General features: G+C 36.4%; 1 protein-coding gene across 1 annotated transcript; it reads left to right on the top strand.

Annotated features, from left to right (window-relative positions):
* Positions 1 to 244: 244 nt before the first annotated feature.
* Positions 245 to 12,247, top strand: LOC136715034 (adhesion G-protein coupled receptor D2). Its single transcript, XM_066692707.1, has 19 exons — positions 245 to 280; positions 1,032 to 1,335; positions 1,608 to 1,715; positions 1,820 to 2,218; positions 3,269 to 3,330; positions 3,623 to 3,772; positions 4,025 to 4,124; positions 4,534 to 4,671; positions 4,928 to 5,021; positions 5,314 to 5,425; positions 5,763 to 5,803; positions 5,905 to 6,031; positions 7,877 to 7,902; positions 8,314 to 8,416; positions 9,650 to 9,828; positions 10,001 to 10,010; positions 10,167 to 10,265; positions 10,802 to 10,896; positions 12,073 to 12,247. The coding sequence occupies exons 1-19, from the start codon at positions 245 to 247 to the stop codon at positions 12,245 to 12,247; spliced, it is 2,358 nt and encodes a 785-aa protein (XP_066548804.1).
* Positions 12,248 to 13,414: the final 1,167 nt, after the last annotated feature.

Genomic DNA, 13,414 nt, shown 5'->3' on the forward strand with positions numbered 1-13,414 from the left:
TATGAAGGCAAACCATTAAACTACAAGGGCATCGTTTGACACACGTTTTCATGCAGGTGGTATATTATCCATTTGATGACAAAACTTATTGCATTTCTTACACTTTAGAGTTGCTTAATTTATTTTTTGTGTATATCGTTTGCTCAGATGCATGCTTTTGTTGGATTGTTTTGTTTAACGTGTTGATTATTATATTTAAATGCAAATACATGATTTGTATCATATGTTATGATTTTACAGAAACATGCGGTGGTTCAAATTGATCTACCCTAATTTAATCGTAAGTAACTACTAATTTAATTAAATATACCAATTTTGTAAGTTGTTGCGTGCTACTCATGCATACTGTTTTTGGTTACAGGTTTTATTTCACCATTGCACAGCCGAATCAGATAAGTGATATCATATGCACATTTAAATCAGATTGACTTACTACTAAGCTAATTAATTTATTAAATTAATGTAATCATATTTTATTAACTTATTCAAGTAAGTTCGAAAGTGGGCGTGTCCTGCGGCACATTTTACATTTTTTAAAATTCGTGATGGATTTCATTTATAAAATTTGTATATTTAGAACTTTAACTGTATTTTAATGTATTTGTAATGTGATAAATATGAATAATGTTTCTTGCTACTTCTTTAAAATCATGTACATAACCTCAATGTCTGCATGAAAAAATAATACTCAAGAAATAATTCTTGTTTGTTCTTTAATAAATACAATTACTCAAAACTAGTAAAAAAAAAAAAGTTATTAAACATGTTATTGTTTAATATAGTAAGTGAAGTGCACCAGTGCACTCCACAAGTCATTTTAATGAAGAGCTGATAAGAAATTAATGTCATCCAGTTACTTAAGCAAACCTGACAGAACAAGTAAATCCAAGTAAATTCGCAGTCATTTGAAGTTGTAATTCGTAGTAAATATGCTAGTGTGTAATATGCACATTTTTGTGAGTGTTTCTGTGCACACTTCACTCCTGTCTTGTAAAATATTGTAAAGCTGATTCTAGGATTAACAAAATGAGATATATATATATAATACAAATGCTGTGAAATTAATTAAACTACCAACGTTATGTACAGTTTTATATGGCTATATTACTCAGTCTTGTCTTTTACCACATTTTCCAAAAGGCCACAAGTTTACCTACAAATACGGGCCTGGCTGCCGCCCGTGGAGGGAGGCAGAGCAGGAGTGTGAGCAGAGTTCTGGACCGCTGGCCACAGTGACAACAGCTCAAGAAAACAGGGAGCTCACCAGCTTTTTACAGGCACTTAACATAACAGAGCAAGTCTGGATAGAGAGTCCTGTCATGGATCATAAGCTCCGTAAGTTCATCTGTGACACCTTTAATAATGCCTATCTTCCAGACGATGTCATTTTCTTAGTCAAAGATTATAGGTTAAAACATGTATTTTATCTTGTATATGGAAACACCTGTATTCTTAAGATGGTTATAATTATTTCATATTGAGACTTTATCCCACACTAGGATTTTCACAATTTCTCCTAATTATTATTATTATTATTTTTATTTCTGGCAGACGCCCTTATCCAGGGTGACTAACAAAATATAAGCAAAACATTTCTTCCATTGAAGGTGCTGCTGATTCCTTGATTCTTGAATTTTCAGGCTGGGATTACTGGCTGGAATTGAGGTGCTCCATTGTCCTGAAGGTCTTCTCTTACACGCCAGCTTGGACGGTTTGTGCTTCTGTTCAGTTTGAACACGGTTCCTTTGGAGATTACATAGTATTCTCTTTTAACAAGCTATCAAAACCATTTTTTGAGTTCAAGCTCATGTGAACCCAGGGGAGCCAGTCAAGCTCACTTTGCATACAGCTGAGATGCCACACAACCCAGATTTAGTGGCTTTCTCAAACGATGGGCTATGGCACTCGAGCTGGGCTCGAGATGGCAAGTTGGTCCTCGTTGCCAATGGATCTGTGATTGGCCAGTGGGGGAACCACTCCCGGTCTGACTCCACTGGTGGTGACTTTTTTCTAGTTATAGGCGACTATGTATACAAGTCCTTTTCTTGGAATATTATGCAACTTAACGTATGGGATCGGGTGTTGAACATCACTGAAATCCAATCTATGGAAGAGGACTGCTCACTGAATTCATCTGGATTGATTTTCCAGTGGAATCTCTTTTCCCTGCCATTCAGCAAATCTTTGAAGACACATTGGGGGATTAAACCATGCCAAGGTAAATGGAGTTGCACTGTTGTTTGGAATAATTATGATTTTCTTTGTATAGCCTGTTCTGGTGTTTCACTTTCAGTATTATAAGGATTTCCTATAAATTCCCCCCACTGTGAACAAGAGACTATTGATGCTAAGTTGTAATTGGCAAGTTTAAAACTAATGGATCGACACATTTGCTGTATGCTATAATGCTAATATCCACCCTGCAAAACAATGCGAATACTGAAATATTTATTGGTTTAAATATTAGGCAGATTGGTATGCATTAGATAAAATAACAATAGTTTCAAAGTTTTGGACAGAAAAACATATGCAATAGTTTTTACCCTCATGATACATACTTATACTATATAATGTATACATCAGTTTCTTAAAGGAGCCTTTGTAAACATATTATTATTTTGCTGGTCATACATCTTGTTATGCATGTAATTAATATTAAAGCACATACCTCTAAAGAGTTTGAGGATACTATAATCATAGTAATGTGTAACATACATTCTTTCTTTTGACTTAATTTGATGAAACCACTTAAAGAAGTCATATAATGAGTTTGTTCTATTAATTAGGCAACAGAAGCCAACAGGTTGTCCAAATATTGCTGCCTGGTGTGGATGAGGTATTAAGATTGAACTTCACATGGGATTTCTTCTATTGGTCATATATGGAAGTGTGTGTAACTCTCGACCCTGTGACTGGAAGTCAGGATCTGGATCTGTGCCGGAATCCAAAAGGGACTGTCTGCCAATTTGACAAAGGTGACCTCAATGATAACACTGTGTAACATTTTTGTTGTTGTTGTTGTTGTTTTGTTCCTGGGTAGTAAGTGTTATTTCCTAATTGCTTATGCCTCAAAAGCAAAGTTTGTGGGGAATAATAGCAATTTTCTATACTTTTGAGGCATAAGCAATTAGGAAATAACACTTACTACCCATGAACAAAAATTGTGTTACATAGTGTAATATTGGTTTCTTTTCAAATCTAATCCCCCTCCCTGAATAAACACAATTTGCATAAATTCACTAAACATTTTATAAATCATTGGTTTCAGATTCTTCATTGCCAAGGACAGCCTTTTTTAATACTGTGAGCAGAGATCCCCTTACTAAATACGTAAGTAAAACGAACGAAAGTGGTCTGTGAGGCTGCTGTCAGTCAGTTCATGCTCAGTACTATATATTATGTATAAGTATTAGTGATAATTAAGGAAATGGAAACATATCTTCTTATTATTTTTTCTGCATTGTATGTTTTGAGTTTTCTGTGAAGGGTAATTGTCCTAGTTTCTGTTTTGTGTTGAAAGAGGCGATTGCAGGTTTCCTCTGCCAATATCTTGAATGTTGTGTGTAGAGCCATTATGAGCAGTTCTGGTGATCCCTGTTTATCATTATTCTTATTTCAACAGGCAATGAAAGACTTCCAGCTAAACACATTAAAATACCAGGATCTTTCCACGGTGAACAGTCTCATTGAGGTGCTGCAGAATGCTTCAAAGGAGAAGTCGGTGGACCTCAGGCCTGATGACCTCCTGTATTTGACAAGGTTTTTAGAGAATGTAACAGAACTGCCTGTCACTGCGATAAAAAATTACTCAACAGTCTTTAAGTCTCTGGCTGCCCACTATATAGAGCTGGCAAGTGAAGTCATTGATCCAGAATTGTCTGACAAATGGTTGAATCTCAGCAGGAAAGGGGTTATTATTTATTTAAAAATGTATGGATTGTATGGACAATATATACATTAAAAGGCTTAATAGAAGGCAAGACAAAAATAACTAAGAGTATTATTTTATTCATACTTTATCCAGGTGTCCCATGAGTCATTCACTGTCGACAAATTCACGGGAACTTTGTCTGATATTTTGTCTGTGGAAGGAAAAAACTTCACTTTATCAACAAAAAACATAGGTGAGACCTGTTCCTCATCATTAACCAGGTTTAATACTCCTGTCACTTCTGGAAAAATCTGTAAGTGCTTTGTTTCATTGATGAGAGCCATAAATACCTGTCTGTCATAATTTCATAGGCTATACTGACATCTGCTGGTGAAACATGTAATTTCCTAATTTCTGCACAGAAAGGTGTGAACTACACAAACACACTTGTGATTTATTCTCGGTTAAACAGATGTTCTGTTTGTGAAGTTCATAGCCTGTAGGCAGCTTAGGTTCTTAGACATAACAAAGGGAATACAGGAAGACTGGTGGATCTTGAGTGAATCACAAGTTGGCACTGGCCAAGATAGACATCATAAAAAATATGTTTAATTTCCCCTTCTCTGTGTGTCAGTGTATGGTTTACATTCTGCTTTCCTCAGATTTGCGCATAGAGTCTCTGAAACTTTCACATCTGAGCGGCAGTTTTGTGTTTAAACCAGAGACGCCGAGCAACTCCTCTGACGATCAGGATCAAATTCAGATCACAGACACTGAGCTTTCCAGGTTACGTGCTTTAGGTGAGTAATGAAAAACATCAGTTGTTACTGTTTTATCCCCTCTGTTAATCATGAAAGATGCTTCATAAAAACAGGACTAAATAAGGAGATATTTGCTTCCATGTTATAGGACAGTAGGGTAGATTATTCTGGTAATTAGTAATCAGTTGGATAATAATAAAAACAAAATCTGCCTATATCTGTGATTGGCCAAAACAACTCACAGCCTCAACATTATTTTGACATTCCTGCTTTTCTTCTGTTTTACATTTGTCAGGTTACAACAATGTTACATTAATCCTTGTATACTACCATCAGCTGAGGGACCTGCATGCAAATATGTATGGGAGACTCGAGAAAGGACATAATAGGTATGGATAATTCAACATCTTTCTTCAATGTAGACTTGGTGGGATTCAAATCCATCTTTAAATGGGACAGAATGCTGAAATTGTACACACATGAGGTGTGAAATATAGGAAAAGAATCAGGTTGTTTATTAATATGAATATGAAAATAAAATGAACAGCTCAAGTCTTCACATGTTTAGCTTTGTAAGTAGGCCTGTGAAACTATTTCTGCTAATAATCTACAAGCAATCTGTACATGTCCACATTTCATCTGTTGTTTTGAGGTATATACACTATGCTTTTTTTCCTCCAGTTCACACATAGGTAGGCTAGCAACAGCTGTCATATCAGTAACAGGAAGAGTGCCCTCCAAATGCCAAAATATTCCAGTGGCGGTGCATTACACTTTATCATCCAATGAAATGGTGAGACCTGCATGGCTACGTTTGTGTTCTTGTTTGTTACAGAGGTTTGTTACTTTTTTACCTGTGTTTTGGGATGTTTCCTTATATTAGTATTTTCTCAATCCCTAAATGAACAATTGCCATCTTTGTTTCCCTGCTAAATGTTTCACAAATAGTTATTTGACTTAACCTGCTAATTCTGATCCACAATGTAGAGCTATGCTGTCATCTTGTGGCAAATGTACTGCACTACATTGCTGTGTGTGTTGTGAGAAGTTCACAGGCAGATTCTGATAATCTGGGTCTGTGTTAATGAATTAATAAAAGATAAACACCTTTGTATTTGTTATAGATGGAGAATTATAAGCCAGTTTGTATGTTTTGGAATTTCAGCCTCATGTAAGTATTATGTATTACAATATATTGACTTTTTTTTTTTTCTATTAACTTAAAATCCTTATGTGTTAATGTTCTCAATGCGTCCTTATTGATATTTCTAGAGGTATACAAGGTGATGGCTGGTCAAGTGAAGGCTGTCGCGCGACCCACACCGGATCAATCGTTACGTACTGTTTTTGCAACCACACAACCAATTTTGCGGTGCTTATGAAAGTTGCGGACACAGAGGTATTTTTAAAAGTGTTCTGATCTCGTATCTCCTGTTTTTAATACACACAGGTAGAATAATGTTATAGTTCCACATGTATTTAAAAAACAAAAGAAAAACAGAAAGCAGTCATTTACTATATACAGTGGCTCTCAAAAGTATTCACCCCCTTTGGACTTCATTGTGTTACAACATAAAATCAGAATGGATTGAATCAAGAGGAACATGTCCATAATGTCAAAGTGAAAAATATGATCTGCAAATTGTTCTGAATTAATTACAAATACAAAACAGAAAATAACTGAGTGCAGAAGTAATCACCCCCTTCAGTAAATATTTGGTAGAGGCACCTTTGGCAGCAATTACAGCCATGAGTCTATGTGGATAAGTCTCTACCAGCTTTGCACATCTGGACACAGCAATATTCCACTCTTTCCACATATTCTCAATTGGATTGAGGTCCGGGCATGACTGGGCAACTCCAGGACATTGATCTTTTTGTTTTAAAGCCACTTCAGTGTGGCTTTGGCTGTATGTTTGGGGTCATTGTCCTGCTGGTCCCAGGTCTCTTGCAGACTTCATCATTTCTCTGTACTTTGATGCATGCATTTTGACAAGGTTTCCAAGCCCTGACGCAGAGAAGCATCCCCATAGTATGATGCTGCCACCACCATGCTTCACAGTAGGGATGGTGTTCTCAGGATGATGTGCAGTTGTTGTAACACAATGAAATGTGGAAAAGGCTAAGAGGGGTGAATCCTTTTGAGAGCCACTGTAGTTTGTTCTGTTGTGTCATGGTTTTTAATGTCCTTCAAATTAATTAGCATATTTTTTTAACAGTTTGGCAGACTGCAGTATTGAACTACATTTCTGAAGCACTGAAATCGTATATATTTTACTCTTTCTATTTCTATATGGTAAAAACATTATAAACTTAATTTAAAAAATGATGTTAATCCTTTTATGTTGCTTTGATGTTTTCCAGGATCCATTTTGAATATGACAACTTTGATTATTGAATTTTATTAGAAATATGATGGCAATAATATTAGTAGTTGTAGTAGTAGAAATAAGACTACTACTACCACTAATAATAATAATAACTGTGTCAACATTAACAATATTGCATATATAATTTAACTTCAAGCTTTCTTACTGTAATTCAAGATGAGGTGGAAATTGACCAATTCCACACACACAAAAATCCCTTTATATTCTGAATATTAATTTGATGGCCTGTTTTTTCTTACGATCATAAAGACATTTTCTCCAGCAGGTGTCAGTGTTAATATGAAGACATTTTGAAATGCAAGTTATTTAGTTTGTTTTGCATTGATACTAGTATTGTTCCACTATTTGTATAACATATAAAATGATACAGAAACACCTATTTGCTGGGGAGGAACCCAGACCTTTATGAGCTTGCTTTTTTCCTTCTCAGAAACCCCTCTGCCATCACAAATTCCCATGTGTATTAAACATATGACATACTTCTAGAATCTCCCAGTGAAATCAATGTTTGTCACTAAAGCGTTGTTTTTTGAGAATCGTTATTGAACAGCGTTAATTTAGTAATTAGTTTACTTGGACAGCTCTTTCTTCACACATGAGCCAGAGTTTTATGATGACATTACAGGAGAGTTAATTAACCTGAAGGGTTCCCCAGGGTGATTATATCAAGCCCTTTATTGCCTCTGCTGATTTAATTAGAAGATTTGTGTTTTTTTCCGAAATGTTCACATTAAAACCAGTTCAGTTGAGAGACAGTCTGATGCTCTGGGGTCACCTCTGAACGGAGGTATATAATACATTGGACTGAGGGGACAGGTAATAAAGTGATCATATTTTGTTGATTATGCCTCTAGTGGCTGGTAACTTCTGTGACACCACAGTAAAGAGAATAATACCATTCCAGTAATTTATACCTTTCTGTCTCCTACGCCCCATACAGGCTGGTATTAGTCAGTGGGGTTCTGTTTTCGATCATTTATATTTACAGCCATCTATATCTTACGTCATATAATAATATGTACAACATATTAAATTTTTACGGGCATACACATACAAGATCGTCCTCCGTTTTACTGTGCTTTAGTAAATCGTGCTTTGATTTTTATTGGATGCTAACATTCATATGTGAGCAAATTAATTTAAACACATTAAAGATATCAATACGACATTATACATAATTATCCAGCAGGACTAAAATTTTACTCAGAAATGGCAACAAACAATCAAATTGATACATAAATGATATAATTTCATATTAAGTATTCACTTCCTTTGTTTTTCTCGTTTACAGCATTCCCAAATCTGACCGCACTACCGTTCACAAGAATCTCTTCGTAGCTCTGACAGCTGCTCACATTGTTCTTCTTTGCAGTGAATTGGCTACATACAATAAGGTACGCTTCAGCATTTAGTACCAGTCCACTGTCTTTAAGTGGCGTTTTAACTAGACCTGGGGTAAATTACACTAGCAATTGTGTAACTCATAAATAAATCCACTGCATATGAGAGTAACTTTGCTTTTAAAAAGATTCTTAGAGCACCATTATTAGCTTGATATTACAATAATAAGTACATAACTCCTAGAAACAAAAGAAGACCCATACCTTGATTAGAAACTAAGTAGCCCAAATTAATTTAACTTTAATTCAGATATAAGTGTGATGCTACTGAAGCAGCTAGAGTCCAGGTTGGAGCTAAGATTATGGTTTTGATTATGGTTAAGATTATGGAGTTCCCAGTAAAATTTGGGGTTTGGGGTTGCCTGAATCTGGTGTTAATGTTTTTGGGCCTAGCTTGACATTTTGATATTGGCTGGGGTTGGGATTAAAGCTGTTGTAATGTTGATGTTTCAGAAAATTTGCATGACACATTGAACACAATTTAGAATTGCGAATTATTAAAATTGGTAAGGGTTAGTTATAATCTGGGATACATTTGAAGGTAGAAATTGTCTTATAATTACATTTAATTACTTCTTATGCTATTGCCAGAGCTATAAAGGCGATTGGTAACTTATTGATATAATACAGTGATGTGTAACTGAATGACATTTCATGTAGTCAAGCTCCTGCCGTTGCGATTATAATTTTTACTGAGATGAGTTGGCTGTAAATTTTGTCCAGGCTCACGGAAATGCTGTCTACTGCTGTTTTTCCCCGTTGTTTAATTTCCCACTCTGCATGGGTGGACCTTTTGATTACTATTGATGTTATTAGTTTCAGTTCCAGCTGTAAGAGTATATATGAACATAATATTTCTACTTAACTGACTAAACATTTCCTCCTGCGTGACACCGAGCTGACCTCTGTGTGATCTTAGTCACCCGACGATTTCCAACCACAGAAATCAATGATCAAACTTATTACACTGTTAAACTGATATGCCTTTTTTAATCTGGTGCATTGTTAAGTACCCGGAGAGCAGTCATGTGATGAACACCTCCCATTTTATGTAATGGAATTCCCTAATGTTGTGGCTAAAATCTTTTACCTTTAATTAATTTGATGAATGGATATTGACTGGGAAGCAAGCTTGATTGCAATCTGTACATTTGAGGTCGTATCTCTAATGGCCGATGAGTGTGTGCTATGATGTGTGCAGTGCTGATCTTGTGGGGTTTTTCCCAGATGGCCTGCGAAGCTGTGACAGCCCTGTTGTACTTGTTCTTCCTGGCTGCTTTCACCTGGATGCTGGTGGAGGGGTTGCTGCTGTGGAGCAAAGTGGTGATTGTCAACCTATGCGAAGTCAAGCGCATGAAATACTACTATCTTATTGGCTGGGGTAAGAACAGCATTTCTTTGCCACGGTGTCTTCCCTGCAGCGAAAATTCAAAGGACTAATGAATGATCATCTCTTGGCTGGTAAATTTCCAGTGATGCATGAAGTAACATGGCAACATTTGTGTTCTCTCTTTTCGAGGGATGCACAATGGACTGATTCTTTAATTATTTTACTCAATTTGGGTGTTTTAATTAAAGTAATTTAGCAGTAAGCTTAAATTCTGACTTAATATATTCCAACAAACAAAAATGAAAAGGCAGTTTTATCTATCTATGTAATATACTTTAAAGTCATAAAACCTGCCACTGCCTGGTTTGATGGGGTGCAGTTTTCTTTATCGTGCAGGTCTCCCAGTTTTCATAGTCAGCCAGGGGTGAATACATGGACAAAGACCACTGCTGGTTGAGTGTGGAAAATGGAGTCATCTGGGGCTTTGCTGGGCCTGTAATCTGCATAATCATGGTAAGAAGACAAAACAGGTAAAAATACAATCTCTTGTATAGTTACACATTTGTATCACAAAGCAAATCACATGAAAAGCTAAAACACAAAACTGGAATTAAAGTGGCACAATTATATTAAGCAAATTTAAGGTTTTATTCAGTCTGCATCTACAAAAATAGTAGTCTCAAGATAAGTTAAAAATCATACTTTTTTGTAAGTCAGTTGTATTGCGCTCTCATTGTTGACAACGGCAGCATTTGCAAGGACATTTTACCCTCCAGATTTGTCACGATATTACCGCATATTCGATACATCACACACATTTATTTTCCTTTGCACGGCCATTTTCTCTCTCTTAAATTCTCACATGTAAACAGAGGTGCGGGACTGCCGTGACCACACAGGTGAGAGAGATCTGTCGTCAAATGTAACATCAGTGAAAAATGTGCGAGTGTAAATAGGCCCAGAGTGTGGCTGATGACACATTTTTTCACAGATGTTACAGTTTTATTAGCATTTCAGAGCTGTTGCTACTCTGTCTTTCTGTCTCTCAGGTGAACGTGGTGGTCCTGGCACGTGTGTTGGGGATCACCTCAGGCATGCGGCCGGGGAGCAGCAGTCGTATAGAGCAAGTTTCTGCACAGACACGGTGAGTTTGCAATACTGTCAGCTACGACACAAGGGGGCAACATTTCGCCTCACACACTTGAGAGTACACACTTATTATGAGAGCAGCGTTTTCAAGTTTTAATTGAGACTTGCTAATATACTAGTTCTGTTTATTTAAAGTAGGTTTCAATTGGTTTACTATTGCCCCTTTCTGTCCTATTTAGTCTCACTGAAGTGGTTTGTTAGAGACAGAACATAAGTCATACAAAAGGAAATGACAAGAAAAAGCAAACCTCTGTCATCAAGAATCATAACAAGATCGTATTCTTGTTCTGACGTACCAGATTTATGTTTGTTCTTAAAATATATTACAAATCAGATGATTTTACAATTACTTTTCTGTCCCTAAATGCTCAGATGTAGGATCCATATTCTTTACTGATCTGAACACTTCTACTTTTGATGTATAGCCTATAAAGTGATGCGTTGAATATGCAATTCTTTATGTCCCAATGAAAATGCATTTCCTTTCAAAACACTATTTGTATTGACTTGAAGCCCTTAAGCTCTGATGGACCTTCAGTTGTTTTCTGAATGAGTTCCTTGAGCATCCTCTGTATTAAAAGCCCACATCGTTACACTTGCACACATACAACAGCTAACCGATAACGACACCCTCTGCTATAGAAGGTATTCAGAATGCAGTGGAAGAAAATCTAATTGCTGACTTAATTTGCCAATATTATAGTTCACATTTTTCACGATTATACTTAAAGTGTAAAATATGCTTGAGAGCTTCTTCTTTTGCTTTTAGTGCATTATTTCTAAAGTTCTTACTCTTGATTATTGAATAAACCAAGCTTCATTATAGCTCTTAAAGTCATCGAGCCTCAATGGCTTCTAATGGAGAAATAATAAAGCGTGCCTGCGTGATTCAGTGTGCCACACAGCTGCTTTTATTTAGTGGTTACCTTAACATTATACTAAACAGAATTAAGTCAGGTTTACTGTGGAAATTGTCACACTATGGCCAGAACCAGCAGCTCCTGTTGTGTTTGGACCGACCCGTAGGCTAATACACTGACCGGCCTGAAAAGCAGGTCTAATGAGGCCAGAAATAAAGTACAAGGATTCTTTTGAGAGTTTTTTTATTCAGTTTTGCATCTGGAGTTACACATTATTCCCCCAAATTCTGAGCCCTGATGTTGTTTTCCAGCACTGTGGTGAAACCAGTATTAGTGTTATTACCTATCCTTGGGCTCACATGGCTGTGTGGAGTGCTGGTGTCTTCCTCCACCGCAATGGCGTATATCTTCGTTCTGCTCAACTCGCTGCAGGTTAGTGGCTCTCTGTTTTTGTACCTTGAATGTCTTTACAAAAGATCTCTCTGATTCGCAGTGTTAATGAAATACCCCTGACTTAATCGAACTTAAATATAAATAAATGAATAATATGAACTATGATTGCTCTGGACATGTACTCTGCTGAATAGAAATCATTGCTGTTGGTTGGAAGTACGTGGTATTTTTCTTGTGTATAAAAACAAATGCAGCATCAGAATGAAGAAGTATATAATTATGGAGTATTCTGCAATACAAATGTGTTTATCTTATAGAATTTTAAGAGTTTATTTTTAGAAATACAATTAATTTCTGGAATGAATGAAGTTAGGCAATTTAAATGAAAACACAGTCCCACTAATCCACAGTGGTGAAGTGATATCAGCCTTTGTTTTTATAGTACTTATGTTTTGTGTACATTTAAAAAAAGCACTTATTTAATATTGTAAAGAATTGCAAAATGGTTTCTTTCACAGTGTAGAACTGTCATTGAGATGCTTTATTTCGTCCCATGTGAAAAGTGTCAAATACTTCCAAATTCTGTGAAACTGAATTTACTGAACCTTTAATAATTACCCACAAAGCAATGCTTTAAGGACACTGTCAGCAGGAATATGATCATAGAATTAAATAAATACATGAAAAAAATCTTGACTGTAGAATAACTGGTAATGTCTAACACTATTTGTGGGTGCTCTGAAAACAGTAACAAGGAGCAATTATTGCCACTTGTTTACCTTAAAGAACTGTCTTCTGCCTCGGTCTCTGTGACTCTGTGACTCTTAATGGTGAGATAGACCAATGCAGAGTCGTGCAGCAATCGGTAGAGCCCCACGCTCACACACCTGTAGGGACACGTTCACAGCAGGGTTGTTTGGTAGCTTTGCGTTTGACTTGCCAGAATGAGTTTTCCAATAAATACTTGGATTGTCAGAAGCCACGGATTGAGACGCAAACAAAACCCCGGGTACTTTAAAGCACAAAGCTACGCCTAGTGGATCGTCCATGAATTTGAATCGGTTCTTATTAGGTTTCTACTTATGGTTGTAATTTCATAATGTGAATGTTTTGAGTATTGCCAGTCCACTTGTGTTTATTACTGTAATAACTGTTATTTAGAAGTAAACGCATAACTTGGATCATTCTAGAGCTGGCAGGAAGCTCTGGTGTCATGGTTCTTTCATCAACAGTACAAAGGTTATTTGGATCTAATTGAAG

The sequence above is a fragment of the Amia ocellicauda genome, chromosome 19, assembly GCF_036373705.1.
Source record: "Amia ocellicauda isolate fAmiCal2 chromosome 19, fAmiCal2.hap1, whole genome shotgun sequence".
Classification (NCBI taxonomy): domain Eukaryota; kingdom Metazoa; phylum Chordata; class Actinopteri; order Amiiformes; family Amiidae; genus Amia; species Amia ocellicauda.